Source organism: Epinephelus moara, chromosome 21 (assembly GCF_006386435.1).
Source record: "Epinephelus moara isolate mb chromosome 21, YSFRI_EMoa_1.0, whole genome shotgun sequence".
Lineage (NCBI taxonomy): Eukaryota > Metazoa > Chordata > Actinopteri > Perciformes > Serranidae > Epinephelus > Epinephelus moara.
This window is the reverse complement of record NC_065526.1, coordinates 9,387,976-9,406,598: the sequence shown is the minus strand read 5'-3', so window position 1 is coordinate 9,406,598 and position 18,623 is coordinate 9,387,976. Positions and strand designations below refer to the sequence as shown.

At 40.2% G+C, this 18,623-nt stretch overlaps 2 protein-coding genes across 6 annotated transcripts in view; one reads left to right on the top strand and one right to left on the bottom strand.

Moving 5' to 3' along the window:
- mrps14 (mitochondrial ribosomal protein S14) overlaps positions 1 to 18,623 on the bottom strand; it is a 252,315-nt gene that overhangs the window by 32,924 nt on the left and 200,768 nt on the right. The gene's annotated exons all lie outside the window — the stretch shown is intronic.
- Positions 1 to 18,623, top strand: part of tnn (tenascin N) — a 46,979-nt gene that overhangs the window by 8,541 nt on the left and 19,815 nt on the right. For all 5 annotated transcript variants that reach the window (XM_050033766.1, XM_050033767.1, XM_050033769.1 and 2 more), the window contains exons 2-8: positions 508 to 705; positions 1,049 to 1,249; positions 2,840 to 3,214; positions 9,966 to 10,099; positions 10,216 to 10,345; positions 12,296 to 12,478; positions 13,908 to 13,997. In XM_050033766.1, coding sequence (XP_049889723.1) covers positions 510 to 705; positions 1,049 to 1,249; positions 2,840 to 3,214; positions 9,966 to 10,099; positions 10,216 to 10,345; positions 12,296 to 12,478; positions 13,908 to 13,997 — 1,309 coding nt within the window. In that variant the 5' untranslated portion in view covers positions 508 to 509. The remainder of the gene's footprint in view (positions 1 to 507; positions 706 to 1,048; positions 1,250 to 2,839; positions 3,215 to 9,965; positions 10,100 to 10,215; positions 10,346 to 12,295; positions 12,479 to 13,907; positions 13,998 to 18,623) is intronic.

Sequence of the window (18,623 nt, the reverse complement as noted above, 5' to 3'; positions counted from 1 at the left end):
TACATTTCACTTTCATGCGATGAATTATCTCATACCACTCTGACAATCTTGGAGTTGAATTGGAGCCAGCAGTGAGGAGCTTAGGTTTGATCCTATTGATGTTTCTGTTGTGTAAGACAATTCAATATGCTTATGAGGTGAGCAGGGTTTTCTTGCCAAGCTTTGCTTACCTCCTACCACAGTTTTGTTACAAAAGTAATTACATTTGTGTTTTTGTTTGCTATTCTGTAACAATAACTGCTGCACAAACCATAAACTACCCTGCTGTCCTTTTTACTATTTCACGGAAACATTGCAATTATTATAGTTTTGGAGGGGCCCAATCCCTACTTTCATTGAGTAGTCACAGTTTTAAAAGTTACCTTACAGTCAGCGCTCTGCATGCTCACAAATGCTGTCCAACGGTGTTTTTAGACACACATAATCATTTGCATTCTATAGTTAGATGTCTCAGAAAGTGTAAAGAATCAAAAATGAACAAATATCTGCTCTTATCTTGACCTCTAGCCATGACCACGAGACTCCTGTGGAGGGCCCTGTGCCTACTTGTTCTACTCTGCATTGTGTCAAACTTCAGCTTTGCCACCACTCACCAAGACCCCTCAGCCCCAGAGCAGGGAGTCACCTTCAGCCACGTCTATAAAATCGACATCCCGGGGAGCTCCAGTTGTAAACTTGAGCGCCTGTCAGACCAGGATGAAACAGGTAATAAACAAAAGAAGAAAGCTAGAGAGAATGCAATGGAGAATAACTACAAAAGAGATATGAGTAAGAGTGAGACATGATGTGAGAGTGGGAAAAAAAGAACTGTTTTTGTGTTTTTCAACACAAAGATATATAATAAATTTAGTGTGCATTGCAAAAATTACTGTAGTAGATGAATGTAGTTTGGCGTGAATAGTTTTTTGGTATCATTTTGGCTGCTTAATTTTTCGGGTAGTATGTAATGCTTATTTAGATTTTTCACCTGGCAATAAATATTGTACAACATTTACAGCATCATTGTGTGTGAGGAATGAAACAGTTGAATTTTTGTCCTGCTCTGTAGGTCTGCAGACAGAGACTACTACAAATGGAGAGAATGACATCATCTTCAGACACAACATCAAGCTGCAGACACCAAAGTGCGACTGTGAGGATTCGGAGAGCTTCAAGTCACTCTTGTACAGGGTCAACGGGCTGGAGGAGGAGGTCAACTACCTAAAGACCCAGTGTACTCAGGGATGCTGTGGAGGCCATGGGGCTGCAGGTGAGCTGTGCCACAACACAATATAATACAGCCAATAATATCGTGTAGCAGCTGAACTGGGAAGTCAACTCTTGACCCAATATCCTTCGGGTAAACAAGTGGAGAGAGGAGTTTGCAGTAGGGAGGAAGCTGCATTTTACATCCTGAAAACAGTATATTTTTTATGATTTATTTATTATAAAGTCAAGGGCATAGGTTTTGTTTCAACACTGGGGGTGACACATCCTCTTGAGACCCAAGCTTTTATTTGGTTTGCATTTTTAATTTCTCCTAGTTATTTGGGATCAGTAGGACCTGATAAGTATAAAAAACAAAACATTGTCAACAATTATAAAGTCTCAGTGTCCTCAAACAAGACAATAATAAAATTCCAATGTCCTCAAACAAGTACTTACTAATTAACAGTGTCTTAGCTTGCTACTGTTTCTAAAATTGGTCAATTTTGTTGCCATATCAAACTACAAACATTATTAATCATAAATAAACAAGTTTCAACCATTAAATGTGATCAGGTTTTTAACCTTGTCCATTTTTGTGTGGGGATCAGCTATAGACTGACTTGGCAGAGATGGCTGCCATCTTGTTTTTAATGGATTAGTGTATTGTGCTCTTACTACCACTAGATGGCACAAAAAAGTGTCCACAAATGAGGACAACAGGTCTATTAGTCTGAGTGGGCGGAAGTTCGCTGCATAGATCAGCCTCTCATTGGGCGGAACGAGCCACCCGCTGAAGTCCCGCCCTACCACCTCTGGTTATGTAGCAGTTTTTATCCGTTTTCAACACGTCCTTTACTAACTTTTGCGGTGTTTGATCTTGTGGGGATGTAGCCATTTTCCTGCCGTGGTTTGCGTCCTGTAGGCGATATTTTTGTGGGCGTGTTACACCAAAACCTGTTTCCCCCCAGCAATATTTTTGCAAGGGCACCGTTGCTGTGGCACCGCCCAGAATGATTGTGATTGGTTGAAAGAAATACAAGCAGCCAGGGTGTTTTTTCTCCAATCTTGAAGTGAGAGTCAGCCCAGCCAGACCTGGTGAGCGAGACTAGCTGTAGACTGACTTGGCAGAGATGGCTGCCATCTTGTTTTTAATGGATTACTGTATTGTGCTCTTACTACCACTAGATGGCACAAAAAAGTGTCCAGAAATGAGGACAACAGGTCTATTAACTTAGACTAGTATAAGGTCAAGTAAACCCAAAATGTGATGTCCTCATATGAAGACACAGGGTCCCACACTTAATTTCCTGCATTCTGGTGAAATTAAATTTAAATCAATTTAAATTTAAATTAAAAAAATTTAAATAGTGTGCCTTTTATGCATTAACTTATGTTGTAAGTGTGTTTAATTTTGTCACAGTGAAAGACCTCTACTCCTTTCATATTTCATTGAGGGGGACAAATGCACATGTAAATATTGAGGGGAATGTGTCCCCTGTGTCCCCCCCGAAATCTACACCCACATAAAACAGTATGCAAATAAAAAGAATATAATCATTAGAGTAAGTGAGGATATTTGCAAGTAAAAAAAACAAATACTTTATACCTATAAATAATTTAAATCTATAAATAACCCCTTCTCTGTCTCCAGGTGTGGACACAAGCTGTAGTGGCCATGGTACCTACCAGCAGGACACCTGCAGCTGCCTGTGTAACCCAGGTTGGGAAGGCCCAGACTGCTCAGTGTCCTCCTGCCCAGATGAGTGCAATGACAACGGCCGGTGCGTGGATGGAAAGTGTGTGTGCCACCAGGGCTACACAGGGGAGGACTGCAGCCAGCTCCTGTGTCCAGACAACTGCAACGACAAGGGACAATGCGTGGATGGAAAGTGCGTGTGTTTCCCGCACTTCACCGGTGAGGACTGCAGCATCCAGAAGTGTCCCAATGACTGCGTGGGTAACGGCCAGTGTGTGGATGGCCAGTGCATCTGTGAAGAAGGCTTTTATGGCGAAGACTGTTCATTAGGTAAGTTATTCAGATTGTTTAAAACACGAACTCTGAATTTGTTTTCATTGTAAGCACAATAACTGGTGAAATAGGCGGTGATAGAGGCTGAGAGTTAAGCTAACATTAGTTTATGTTAGCAAACGTTAGCGTGTAACGGGAGCTAACGGCTGATATGCTAGCAATAAGTGAATATGCTAGCACCAGTTAATGTTCACAATATATCTCCACTCTGTTAATAGTTATCCCATATTGTATGTGTAGTGTGCAATTTACTCCCCCAAGTATTTTAAATAATAAAGATTTAATGCTATTAAAGGCACAAGATAAGCAGAGTTAACGCTCAGTTAGCTAATTGCGAGTTAGCTAACTGTTAGCTAACTGTTAACCGAGCTAATTCATGGTTAGCATGAAGTGACCTGATTTCAGACATGAATATCATTAAAATAACCAATGTTATTATCTATGAAATTAAAAAAAGACTAAGCGCCACACCTTTGTGATGGTCCGCCAAGCTGTTGGAGCTAGCATGGCCCCAACACTGTAACTAACTGCACTCCCATAAGAAATATTATTACATTTATTGTAAAACAAAAATGCACATTCTGAGAAAGGCAGACAGAGGGGTCTACAATATGTGTTGAAGGATATCACAAGGATGTCAAACTCACTCAGCAGCAAAAACAGGTTAAAAAGGTTAAGATAGTTCGAAGCTAAAGCCAAACTACAACCTAAAGATGTCAGTGTCAAAGTGAACCACCATATTACTGTTGATTTAGACAGAAGACAATGAATATAAAGGGAATCTTTAATGATATTCTACCAGCTGTGTGTCATCGCAGTGTGTGAAGATAAGCAATGTTTAGCTACCTCCCGTCCCGCCAGCTACCGGACCTCCACTGCTGGACGGGCAGGGAGCTTTGGGGGAAGCCAAGTACCGCTCATCTGCACACACTGCAAGGACACATTGCTGGTTGAATATCTGCACAGTCTCCCTGCTTCCCTTCACTAGTTTCTGTACAGCAGGGTAGGCCTTTATTCAGTGTTATAATCATTAAAAAGCAAAAGTAGCATGTGTGTACATTCAGTAGGCTATATCTTCAGTAGCTAGCTAGCTAACCCTACACGTTTCAGGGTCTGAGTTTGGTTTGGAACAGGGAAGAAACATATATCTCCTTCCAAGCTTTCTAGGTAACGAGTATCGTTACTACACAACGTGCCCCAGGCACAACGGTTCGCTCAAAATCCACAAAATCAGCCTAAAATAGGATGAAAGTCTGAAAGGATTGCAGCCTATCGAGCACAAAGTATAACAATCAAGCAGCATTTATGAGAATAAAAAGTTCCATCTTTAGCAAAAGTAAATTTAGGTACATTGTGCTGATAATAGGCCTACCTCTCCTGACTCAGGACTTTGACTTTAACTCTTGCCGAGTCCTATTAATAGTTTTACTTAATAAAAAGTTTTGAGTTGGCCTGCTTGTTCTACAGCAACTAATAGCCTACCAACATTCCCAGTCAGAGAAAGAGTGAAAATAAAGTGTGCAACATGTGAAAAGTGTCAATTACATGAGTCACAGTCAATGCATGAGAGTCTGCAGCCCTGCAGTTAAATACAGGGACATTTCTGGGGACAGCTCCAGATAGGGACAGGCCACCAAAAACTGGGACTGTCCCTGGAAAATGGGGGCATCTAGCTGATTAGCTCTGTCATAATGAGACAATAGGTTCACACTTAAAAAGACAGATATTTATTGTTGATTTCTGTCTCATAAATATCAGCAAACCTCAGCAAATACAACAGCGTGGGCTCAGAAAATGATGGGTTAATTAAAAGTGAGCGGTTTACCACAGCTCATAAGCTAGCTTCATCCGTTTTGGGCTCTCCGTTTACTCAAAGGGCACGTTAGAGGGCATGCTAAAGTTGAACTTGAAATATTCGTGCATGACCAGACCTTAAAGTGGATCAACATTAAATCTGCATTGTTGTTGGCTTTCATGGCCAGGCAGTCTGACAATTTTGGTAAGCAATTCATAAAGAACAAAAAACACCAGCATATTTTCCAGTCTTTTTTATCCTTGCAGACATATACATCATTCATATAAGTTATGTTTTTATCGTAGCTAACAGTAACATTTCTGATGTGTGATGAAAGGTGTCTGAGCAAGCATATTCCACTGATCTTTTTATGGGTGAATTATATATCTGGGGAACAGCGTAATAACTTTTTATGACCTCTGCTTGATTTAGGTTCATCTATGTTTCTCATGAGAATTAAGATTTTACGTTTCAACTTTTTATTTTGTCACCTCTACAGCTCTGTTGACATTAAGCTGTTAATGTTAACTGCCATCTCATGGAAAACACAGATGCTACAAGGAGCTCTGGGACCATTAAAAACATAACACTTGGCCTGTTCACCTTCATATACATTTCTTTTTCATATCATTTAGTAAAAAAACACTTAGGTTCTTACTGAATAAATTCTTAGAGCTCAGAGAAATCAATTCGTGCTTGTACCAGCTTATCTGCTATCAGCTGTTTGATTCATGCTGCAGCATCTATGGCTCATTAACTTTTTGTACATCAGATATTTTGACCTTTAACAGTAGGAAAAGCACAAGTGTTACTATTAACATTAATGGTGGTTTTGTTCTATTGAAGTGCCCCAGTAAGAAATGATAGTGTGACAGTCAGCTAGCATGCACAATATGAGGACACTGAGGCTAAAGTAGCTAAATGGAATTCAGCTATCATTCATAATATTTTTTCCACCTGTGCTTTGTATTCTGTAAAAGCCCTTATTTAATTCAATTAGGTTTACTGTTAAATATTTACACGTGAACACAGAGAGATAAAAGGTTCAATAAAGTATCTGAGCTGAGCAAGTAGTTTGCAATGTGGAAGACAAACCCAGAATTAAAAGCACCATTTGAACCCTACTGTACCAGTAACACTTAAATCATTTCTACCAAATTTGACTCCTAACTATTTGCAATACATGGTCAATCCATTGACATACGTCTGAACCTAAAGGTATGGCAGTGATGATGGCCACAGTGACCTACTTCTGGGGAATTCAAAGCATCTCTCCAACAGTTATTTCAGATAGAGCAGCTGATGGTGCCTTTTCGGCGGGATGACCCTATGACCACTGACAGCTATCGCCTCTGGACAACAAATGACATCAGGTCACATACTGTAATACCACAGGAATATAAGAACACCCATCAGTCTTGTGGGGCTCCATTTGGCTTTGACCCACCTGAAGAGTCATCACCTTTCCTTCTAAATGCACTGCTCACCAAACCACTTACTGTACTGCCTCAGGAGCAGGGTATAAAATTGCATTTTATGGCAATTTAAGGCCAGGCGAGCAGAAAGGTGAGCAGCAGCAGCCAGGCATGAACAGTTTAATACACTGAGTTCATACTCTGACAGTTATTTCTAAGGATATCTTGAAGATTCAGCTGTAGGTGAATGGCACAGAATTTAGCTTTTTCAAAGTGCTCGTCTCTTGGCCTGCAGAAGGAGCTTTAAAATAATGTTCTATAGACGGCAGCCCCTGGCCGTACTTGTCTATGGCATTTCTTCCTCTACATTTAACCCAGAGTACAGAGCTCATACTTTAAAGCAGGGTTTTTTTAACGTTTGCTGCGCATGGATCCACCAAAAGAAGCTCCACAACCAATTTCAGGTCCTGAACCACAGTCTTCACAGTTGCAGGTCAGCTATGTCAAACCCTTGATGGTGATTTAGTTTCTTCAAGCTGTGTTTTGCTCTGCAGAGGCAGAGCATAGCGAGAGACAGATCTGCGGCTTCGTGTGTAGGTGCTGTTGAATAGAGTCCAACATCAATAGTGGCACCGTGTCAGAGGAAAAGTCAGGGAGGAAGGGAAAGTGGGAGGTTAGAAAAAAAATACATAGTGTTGTTTTTAGGTGTTAGTAATAGTTGTGGTAATAAGCACCGAGAGAAGAGGAGACATTTCTTTGTTTTATGTGGCTACTTTCCATTTCAGCACCTGGATGATGGATGTCAATCTGCTCCCTGCGTGATGACATGACTCTTGAAATACGGCTTTAGATATACTGTACATTCCTCGCCATTAATGTTGATACAGCTTCAATATTATTTTTTATCTCCATTATCAAAGGCAGACACCATGAGGGTTCAGAGAATCAGTGATGCTTTAACAGTGATAATATTTTTATAGCCTGAACCTTTGTCTATCCATCAGATTAGAGTAGAAAAAAAATTGGAAAGTTCAGCAGCCACATTTAATGAGATAATCTCGTTATAAAGCTGGTGAGATTTTTAAAAATGAATACAGTAACCTCTTTAGAGCTCTAATAACACAATGCAGATGCTGTGGATTTAGTGTTCTTATGGTAGCTCTTTTGACTGTCTGAGATTATGTTCAACATAATGTACCTTTTGAGAATTGTCCTCAACTCAAAACCGTATTTGGCTTCTTCTTCAAGTTCTGTGTGTACAGTAAGTGAAATGTCTCAGAGACTTGATTCATCTTTCCCATTTTAAAATATTTATAAAACACATGGGAAAAATAATAGGACACAGAGGAGCAAAAAATAGAAGCTAACTACCATTTGATTCCCATTTCATTTGTCCTGAACAACATTAACACTGATATTTCCTTTGTGCTCACTCTTTGCAGATTTACAGCCTTTTTAAGCAGTCCAAACTTGTTATTTCAGTCATATTTTCCTCAGAGAAGACACAAATCACTATATGTTTCCACTTTTTCCCATCTTAATATGTTAATTTATTCACCCCAGCTGTTCTGAGATATTATTCGAGGGTAAAGATTGTTGATAGTCGTGCCTAGAGTAGGGGAGTAGGGAGCAACAGGGGGATATTAACTGCTACTGCATGGAAAAGGATTGCTACATTTGAGAAAAAACATTAAGCTTCCTGACTTTGCCTTGTGGAACGGCATATGAACCTGATGTGAATTCCTTCCCTGCCAAAGTTATGGTGGCCTCCTTCACCACCCATCTCACTTTCTTCCCCTTGAAATATGCTTACGTTTGTGTGTGCTTCTCGAAATGTACCACCATCTACCATTTATTTCGCTCTATCGTGCCCACAGAAAGTTCGTCTTGTTTGTGGAAAGCCTCCCTCCCCAACACTGCTGACTTGCTGTCTTCTGTCTTTTGGCTGCTATTTTGTTATTGTACTCCACTGTAGTAATATACCTTCTGATTCGCCCCCTGCTGTAATTTTTCCATCATCTCTGATGAAGCCCTTTGGCCTTGTAAAACCACTGAAAAGTAATATATTTTCCAGTTTCCATCTCAGGTGTGCTAAAGAAATCTCACTGCATTGCTTTTTCCTGGTTCATGATTTCCTGGTTCTAATGTCATTTTGTGTTTTTTTAGGTTTTTTGAAAAGTTTGCACTGCTTTTTCAAGGCAGTAGCTCAGTCCATAGGGACTTGGCTGTGAAGCAAAGGGTCGGTGGTTCAAGTCCCCCTCCAGGTATGGAGTGTGGACTGGTAGCTAGAGAGATGCCAGTTCATGCTCCAGAGCACCGCAGAGGTTCCCTTGAGCAAGCCTCTAAATGCCCAACTGCTCAGGGCACCTGTCCATGGGCAGCTGCCTCACTCTGACATCTCTCCATTTAATGCACGTGTATAGTTCCCATTTGTGCATGTGTGTATGTAACATGTACATAACAGAACAGGGATTGACAAAGTATGTCCTCTTCTTCTTCTTCTCCCAAATAATGATATTGATCCAACCAGAAGCTACAAGAGTATTTATTCAGTGTCTATGAATTAACCTACTGTATCTCTGCTGCATTGAGATGAAATTACTTAAGTTAAGAAATATATCAAAAAACAAATGGAACTACTTGTAAAATTGCTCAGCAGTAATGTAATACAAACAAAATATAGAAAAACATTGACACAGTCTCCTCATTAAGGCCCCTGTAATTGTGTTTTTTTAAATCTTAAATATTCTAACATTAATATTCATTATTTAAAAAAGGATTTACTCAAATTTGATTGAGTGCTGACCACACAATCAAATAATGCCACATTTAACATCATTGTGGCTAAAACCTTGGTGCACAGAGATGCTAAATCATCTTTTTCCTACTGAGACTATCCTACCACAAACCAGTGTGAAAATCTCTCATGTGAGATACCCAAAATGGTTTTTAACTATGACAGAAAATGTTGTGGTCATATACAGTCATTGTAAGTAGCAGAAATGTATCATAAATAATCAGTATATAAACATATAAATGGTTTACAATGATTAGAATGCAGTTGTAACTCCTCCTGTAGACACCAGAGATGGAAGATGGCAACAAAAAATGAATGACAATATAGTAAAACACAGTTGTGATAATAAAAAAAAAAAAGATAAGATAGAACTTTATTTATCCTGGAGGAGAGGAGACATTCTTATTGTTGACAAGCACTGTACATTCATAAACACTAAAAATGTCCCTCTGTCTGCTTGCAACTGTGTTATTGCCATTTAATACTTTTATATACTGATTATACGGGATAAATAGGGATACTTAAAGTAAAGTGTAAAAGGCCCAGAGGAAATAGATTTTCTGGTCCTTTAAGTAAGTGTATTAAGGAAGAATAAAGGACATTAAGAAAACGACAAAGGAAAATAGTCAAGGGGCTGATTAAACAGATGGAACATTGTATTAAAATGTGCTACTGTGTCTCTGTTAAACCTTTTCTCTCTGTCTCTTCCTCTGCCTGTGTCTACCTCGCTGTCTCTGTCAGTCTTCGGCCCTCAGGGTCTGCGGTTGGTCCAGCTGACCGACGTCTCCCTCCTGGTTGAGTGGGATTCAGTTCGTGCAGCAGAGTATTACATTTTGACATATAATCCCAAAGATGATGAGAGACTCCTGGAGCAAGTAGGTTTTTGGTTTCTCTTCGATAGAATCTGTAGGAATGTCAAATAAAGGAAGCAGCATGGAATGATATATATTTTTTAATATTTTACCCTTTGTTTCAACTCACTGTATCTAAGATCCGGGTTCCCAACACAGAGAACTCCTACCTCATCACAGGACTGGAACCTGGGATCACCTACATTGTCAAGGTGTATGCTGTCGTTAAAGAAATCCAAAGCGAAGCAGAAAAGATTGAAGCAACCACAGGTGAGCACAGGCTGCAGGTGCAGGATTGAAAACAACAGTGAGGCTTTGGAATGTGTGCTTCTTTTGACTAAACGAGCATGACGCAGATTAAGAACCATTACTGGTGAAGTGGTGCAGGGCTGGGTGCAGCATGTTGCCTTTAAATGTGTTGTGTTGGTGTTGTAGTTTCAAAGGCAGATGTGACCCATTAAAGACTCAAGCGGCAGGGAGTCTAGGTATGGCCTGCAGGTTTGGGGGATTTAGTTAGATTTTCTGTGGATTAAACAGTCACATTTGAGGTCAAATCTAAGTGCATGCATGATGAGGCATGAAAACACTTAAGCGACAAGCTCTTAAATGTTTAGAGGAAGGAGGTGTTGCAGATTAGGTACCTAGATTTTAGGAAAGAGGCAAGAACACAGCACAAGGATAGACAAGTTTGACATTAGTATATTGATTTGATAGTTGCACATCTGAACAATAGCACTTCATGATGTGGGCAGGCACATGATTAAGGTATACATATATGCATGAATGACCAGTCTGTTCCACATATGCTAAATTGCTTGCAGCTGCAGTTAAAATGAGAAGATTTTTTTCCTGTATTTAAATCTACCGTAAATGTCTTTTGCGGAAATGCGATGCAAGAGAGCAATGAACAAGCTGAAGCCCGTTATTACTAAGTGTTTCATTAAGCACTGGTTTGTTAACCATTAAATTTAAAGGTAATTACAAGGAAATGGCTCCGCGGATGTGTTTAATGGAAATCGGACTTGTTCACAGATGTGGTAGAGACAGATGTGAGGAGAAAGAGATTACTAGACAGGATTGGGTGGGCGTGAGCGAGACAGACAGACAGAGGGAGCGATTGAGTTTGACTCTAATGTGTGGTTAGCCTGGTTAGCCATGGAAAACCTCACAGAGCATGGCATCCCCATATGGGCATGGGAAAACATGCCATCATCTGGCTTATGGTTGTGTGAGGAGTGCACCGCATGAGGCAGACTGGTTACATAGTCCTCGACTTCAAAAGATGATCTACTTCAAAAGAGGGTTTAAGTGAATGTTTTTCTTTCTCCTCTGGAAAAACTCAATAGCTGCCATAAAAAAAATACTAACGCTTTTCATTTGGTACCATTTGTTTTGTTTGATGGTACAGTTCTGTCTTTTTTCACCATATGCTGCCAATTCTGACTTCCCTCCTGGCTATACTAATATCCTAAATGGTACCTATCTGTTTACGCAGTTACATTCATGTATTTAATGCAATTTAATCTTTGGCGAATACCTCTGTGTGGGTATGATGCAGTATGTATAGTATCTCTGACTCACAGATAGGTTAAACCAGTGGTTATGTGTTATCACACTTAACTTTTGCATAAAATATGTGTATATATTTAATGTCTTTGACTTTAATGGCAGAAAAACAATAATACAGATGCATTATTTACACTGTCTATGCAGTTATATATTCTTATTTAAGGAATTTATGAAATTAATTCATGTAAGATGAGCAATGATTACATAATTATTCAATACCATTCACAATATACTCTAACATAATAATAATGAGAGTCGTACTGTGCTTGTATTTGTTTTAAATATGTGTGAAATATGTTTAACTTCAGTGTGCAGTTTTCCTGACATGTCAGTGAAGATATTATCCACAGTATATTGTAAGACAAGGCGTGATTTATTTATTTTGATAGAGCAAAATACTAATTTTCTAGTATCATGTTTGGTTATGATATTCTCTTGATGGCCAAATAGGAAATTCCTGTATGGCCTCCTCCCAAGAAAGGAAGGTAACATTTCAGGGTGGAGGGGATCCATCGTCTAGCCCAGGGACATGGGAGGAGAGCAGGGCAGATGCTTGTGATTAAGGAGGCTTTAATGCAGGCTTTCCAGTTTAAAGGGTCACGTCTGTACTCCCAGTTCCACCTTGCTTTCCAACACTTGTATCCTTCCCAGATGTCTCTGCCATCGATGGCATCAGAGTTATTGGCCAGACAGAAGTCTCTATTCAGGTGGACTGGAAGAACCCATCAGCTGAGGTGGATCACTTCAGGCTCACACACACTGACCCGGCTGGACAGGAGGAGGAGCTGAATGTACAGAGGAGCCAAGAGGCACGCACTAAGCACACTATTGCCGGTAAGAGTTTCAACAGACAAAAAAACAAGTTTGCATAGAAGATGTAAATACAAATAAAAAACCCTTAAGACCCAAAGTTGTGCTCTTATCTTAAAGTCTCTCTGGTTAAACGTAAACTTTGTAATAATTTACCTCTCAATATGATATCATTCAATTCAAAAGACCCACTAAAGGCTCAGTTATACTCGCTGCACAGATGGTCACACAGCAATGATGTGGGATTGTGACAAAGAACCGTTTGGATGTTTTATATTCTTTGCAGTTTGTCCTTATGGCAAACCAATATTTTCCCAAACTGTTGAGGAGTGTATCAGAAACTCAGGTTTATAGCATGGTTCTTCGTCTATGTGCATCCGTGTAATTAGGTAATGTTGAAAATTCCCTGACAGGCCAAAACCTGCTGCACGAGACCTCTTGGAAGGACCATGCCTAATAGATAATAGATAGAGGTCATTTTAACCGTGCAGACACTCAAGACCATCACAGATGCATCAAGCAAAAAACAAGCCTTATATTTCTTGCTTTTTTGAACTGATATTTTGCCCTTTTGTTAATTTTATTTCTGTTTTTTTTTTTATTTTTATTTTTTTTATACCTTTGTGCCATGAATAACTGTACCCGGAGGCATTATGTTTTCGTGTTGTCCGTCCACCCATCCCAATATTTTGAACACAATATCTTAAAAAGGCTTTTGGAATTTCCTCAAATTTGGCACAAACGTCCCCTTGGACTTATCAATGAACTGTTCAGATTTTGGTAGTCATGGGTTAAAGGTCAAGGTCACCGTGACTTTGTCTCATTCTTGTGAATGCAATAATTTCTTTAAATCTGGCAAAAACTTCAACTTGGAATCAATGATAAACTGATGAGATTCTGGTGTTCAGGGGCAAAGGTTAGTGTGACCTTGCATCCGTCTCATTCTCATGAAGGCGATAACTCCAGAACACAATGAGGAAATTTCTTCAAATTTGGCACAAACGTCCCCTTGGACTTAGCGATAAGCTATTCAGATTTTTGTGGTCATAGGTCCCAGGTCAAGGTCACTGTGACTTTGTCTCATTCTTGTGACTGTGATATCTCAAGAACACCTTGAGGAAATTTATTCAAATTTGGCGCAAACTTTTACTTGGACTCAAAACAAACTGAAATTAGATTTAGATTAGGTTTAGGTGGTCAGAAGTCAAGGTCAGTGTGACCTTGCATTCATCTCATTCTTGTGACCGCGTATTTCCTTGAGGGAATTTCTTCAAATTTGACACAAACGTCCACTTGGAGTGAAGAAGAATTTCCCTCTCAGAGAGCACATTTGATGGATTTTTAGGCCTGACAAGTTGAAAGTCTCCAGTATTTTGCAAAGGAAGAGAAGTCAGACATATAAACATGTGGTGGAACAGGAACGAAGGAGATTTAAAAATGTGTCTTTCTGCAGGTCTATTTCCAGGAACAGAATACCAGATCTCTGTGCAGGCCATCAAAGGAACCACTGAAGGAAAGCCTTCCTCTGTCACTGGTGCAACAGGTCAGTGTCAGCACGTCAGCGTCCAATGATCCATTCAAAATGCGTCACACAGTGTAAATTCTGTATATTATCAGTCAGAACAAAATGGGCCAATTTTCCCCACATGGAGTACCGCTGGACGGAAATTGCAGAGACTTGCGTTTGTGCTACCACCAACTGTGTCTGGATTGGATGACACTTAAAATGATAGATCAGCCATTTGTGGAAGTGAAACACATTTAAGACACAGTGAGGACATCCATATTCCACTTAGTCTTGAATTGGGTGCAGCATCAAAGACAGCTCTTCACTCTTGTCAGGCCACCAGTTATTCAGCAGTGGTTGGAACGTAATAGGAAAAACACATAATCTGTCATACACAATACTGACATGTGGTATGATACAACCTGGTATTACCTTCCACTCACGGCCAACGGTAACAGCATAATAAATACAGCCGGCAAGGAGCATGATTTTTGGTTAATGACGAAGCCCTGGAATTTACAGCCCAATAATCTGGACAGGTCGTAATGGCTGTGGTGAGCTTGTTCACCAAGAGGAAACATGATATGGATGGTGTAACGACTACAAGATGCGCCCTGATGGTTGAAGTGAGAAGGGTCGTGATTTACAGAGTCCATCTGGTAATGTTGGATTTTAGTGGTGTGGCGTTGGGTTTGACGCATTTGTGTTAACGTTTGGTTTTAGGTCGTGAGGAGGAATTCATTTTACAGTTTCACTTTAGCAGCTGGTCATGGCATTCAGTTGCTTTAAAGTTATTATTTAAGTGACTGAGGAGTGGTCCACAATGGCACGACAGGTCTTCAGTTTCTCCCATTATTCTGCTCATTTGTGCTTTGTTATTGTCTACTTTCATGTCTTTCATTTCTCTTCCTTTCTTTCCTCCTTCACCTAATCTCTCATCCACCCTCAGAGCTTACTCAGTTCAAAAACAGTCTCCAGGTTGATGGCTCTTCATTTTTTTAGACCCTGAGGCAGCCAATTTAATGGTTTTTAGTCATCAGTGTTAGCTAGGTATTTTCAAGACTCACCTCTCTTCTTTTGCAGTCAGTCAGGTGCTCAAGGGCCCCTGCCACTGCTAATCTTTCTGTGTGTGAGTGGGCCACCTACTCGTGCAGTAATTGCATGTGTCTGTGTGTGAATGTGCTAATCTACACCAGACAGACAGTGGCTTGTCTCCACTCCAGTGGCTACAATCCTTCATTTTAGGTGTTGCACGAAAAGGCTTAGAGGTGATTGAGGAGGATAGTCCTCAGCTCTGCTTGCCAGCGAGGATGTGCTGGTTTTATGATGTCTGGCATGACGCAATAGAGACCACATTCACCTATTATCTCACCAAACACGCTGTATGCACTGGGCCAGCGTGGTTATACGCAATGAGAGATACAAGGAACATAAGGAGGGAACTAAGAAAAGAGCAAAAGCAATAAAGAAAAAGAAGACAGTAAGTGCTATGATTACAGCAAGAAATGAGGGCACAAAATAAGCAAGAATAATAGGAGAGCACAGGGACAAAAAGGATGCAATGAGAAATCAAGATATTTATAGGGAAATCAGGGCAAGACTAAGGCAGGATATAAAAATTGATGTGTCACAAAGAGGCAGTTTCAGTGACATTATGTAGTCGTGCATAATGCATTACTGCATAGCTACGGTTATAGTATGAAACTGAGCTTTTGCCTGGAGAGGCTGTAACTGGCTCTTGTAGAAAGACTTTTCTAAATTTCCCCCTCATTTTTACCATCAGTCTTCCACTCTTTCTCACTTTTCTCTTTCTCAATTTCCTTTCAAGGTTCACTGCATGTATTTTATTTTTTATCACGTATTTTGTTGTGGTCCCTCATTCCCTGCCGGCCAAAAAGCCACTAGAACGCACTAACATTTGGCTTTTCCATTTGATGGGAAAGGTTTTATTATTTGTGGACTCTAGTTCTGATCAGCAACGATGGAAATGCAACACATGCTTTAGCCCCTATGCAAGCGTGATACAATGACAGGCTGCCACAAAATAACATCCATCTTTGTCCAAGCACTGTTTGAACATCATTCAACATTAAGTCAGCACTGAGTTTGACAGAACGACCTGATAAAAAAAAAAACTGATATAAAAAAAAGAAGTAACCACTGTAACATTTTCACTGGTGTCCATGCTGCTTTCTACTGTTTATTAACCTGTTTTCTGGGTCGTCTGTGACATCAAATGTGACGCACCAGAAAAAAAACAGAAAGGCATACTCGGCTACTGCAGAGCCAAGTACACAGCTCTGGTCTATTGGAAATGGGAAAGTAGTCTACTGACTGTATAAACAGGTTTTCCCACTTTTGAAAAACCTGCATACACTCACTGATTTTGGTGGAAAAGGATATTTCAATCTTCCCTGTCATGCTACCACTTTGAAAAATGCAAAATAAGCGCATACATTTGTTTATTAGTATGGGAGTTTATTTACAGTTCTTTACCAAGATGACAAAAGTAACCCCAAACTTGTAAACATGTTTTTATTGTACACTGTAAATAGTGCTGAAATTGGTAGTATGTCCTTGGCCTTGTAAACTGCATGCTGTATGTGGTTATTGAATGGCACTGTATTTAATATTTATGGCTTGACTTCCATATGTGCATCATCCAGTGTGGCTCTGTAAATCATCCTCGCTCAGCCTGTGGTATGTTGAAATTATGCTAGTCTTGCTGTATAAATACATTATGTATGTGTTTGTGTGTGTGTGTGTGTGTGTGTGTGTAAGAGAGATTCCGTGGGTGGCTACGGTGTCCTTTATCTGCCATCAGTTCCAGCGTGAAATGATTCAGTGACAGCTAACATTTAGGAAAACACCAGAGTCGAGTGGATCCCTGCAGACATTTCACAGTCACTAACCTGCCAAAAGATTATAAGGCGTATAAACACAGCATACCATGGCTGCTACTGCTGATTCAGATTCAATAAAGTCACCACCAAGGCCCGTATAACCAAAAGCAGATGGACTTGGCTTTGGTAGAGGAGCTGAATGTTTAGTCTTTATGTTATCTGGACACACTATATAGCACCTCATGTGGCCCAGTGGGAGTACCTTGTCTGTTCAGACTTGTCCATCAGCGTTTTCCGAGACAGCTCTGTGCAGTAGATGCCAGAAAAATGACAAGTGAAAACGTAAGAAGGGACATTTTATAGAGATAATGATGAGAACTCTAACCCCTCTTTGTCTGTTCGTTATATTGGTGAGAGACAGCTCGATAGGCCTGTTCATGTGTGTGTGCACATTCAGGCTGGATATCAGTACTCAATGCCTTTAAGAAATCTACCGAAATAAACCGATACCAAGTGGTATGAAAACTTTTCCAGTCAAACTAAACCTGCATTCAATCGTTTTATATATGGTTTTACTCGCAATTTCACACCCAATCATCAAGCATTCTTAATTTAATGAGACGTGTGATTGGCCCACTACCGCAGAAGCTACAACCCATTCAGTCAGTGGTGTGGTGAAGTCGAGCACAGTGTGATTGACAGAGTTGGCGATACAGCGTGCCGAGATGCCGCCAAAACATTTTAAAGTATGACTATACTACACTTATGCAAGTGAATGCTTCCATTCACATAGTAGGGGTATTGAATGAAGCAGCTATGTGTGGCAGTAGGAGGATGCATGGATACATACATTCTGTAACACAGCACTGAATCCTCAAAAGAAATTTTTGCGTCAGTTACAGTACGATTGGTGTGGGTTGAACTGAGGCTGGGCTTTTCTGTATGTATATAATGTTTAATTTTGTACATGTTCACACAATCAGAAATTAGATAGAAACAGATTTGTTTTATTTTGAGAGGTAATAATATATTGATACTTTCTGGTGATTGATAGCATTAGTAGAGGCTTAATTAAAAAAACAAAAAGAACTATGTTGGTCTAATGGGGTGTGAAATTAGCACTAGTAGAGTGAGAGTAGCCTGGAAACCAGACGAATCTGCAAGCTCATGTTTCATTTGCTCTGGCAGATGCATCTGGCTGGCCCAGTCACAGTCGTTTATCTAATATGGGGCGGGTTTGATACAGTGATTGACAGAGGAGCGTCACCGGCCCAGATTTGAAAAGTCACGTCACACATTTCTCTGCTCTGACTGTGCGTAATTGCACCCAGTCTACTTTGTACAGCGCAGCGCACCACGCTCACGGAACTCAGATCAAACTGTCAAACAAGGCAGGACTGATCAAATATGAATCAGATTCTGTTACTGCATTGCCTATCGCCTGTTGATAATACCCAGATATCCAGATTAATTCCCATATGTGTATTACTCCGGTGATGCCAGGCTACAGTGGATGGATAATAAGCAGATGATTTATGATGGCAAAGGGGGCCTTTCATATCATCCGTATCGTATGTTGCTTCTCCTTCTGGATGTGGCAAAGTAGACATGTCCATTCTTTCATGAAGAATTATGAGCTGCTAGTGGTACAAATAGATTGTTGGATAAACATGAAAAAAGCCTGTGGTCGCCAGAGGACTCCACAACAAAACATATGTCTCACCTGACACACTGTAGTTCCAAAAGAATGGCGCCTATTGACACATATTTTCCATGGGCCCCATCCACAGACGTATTGTATGGCTTCCTCTGCACATCG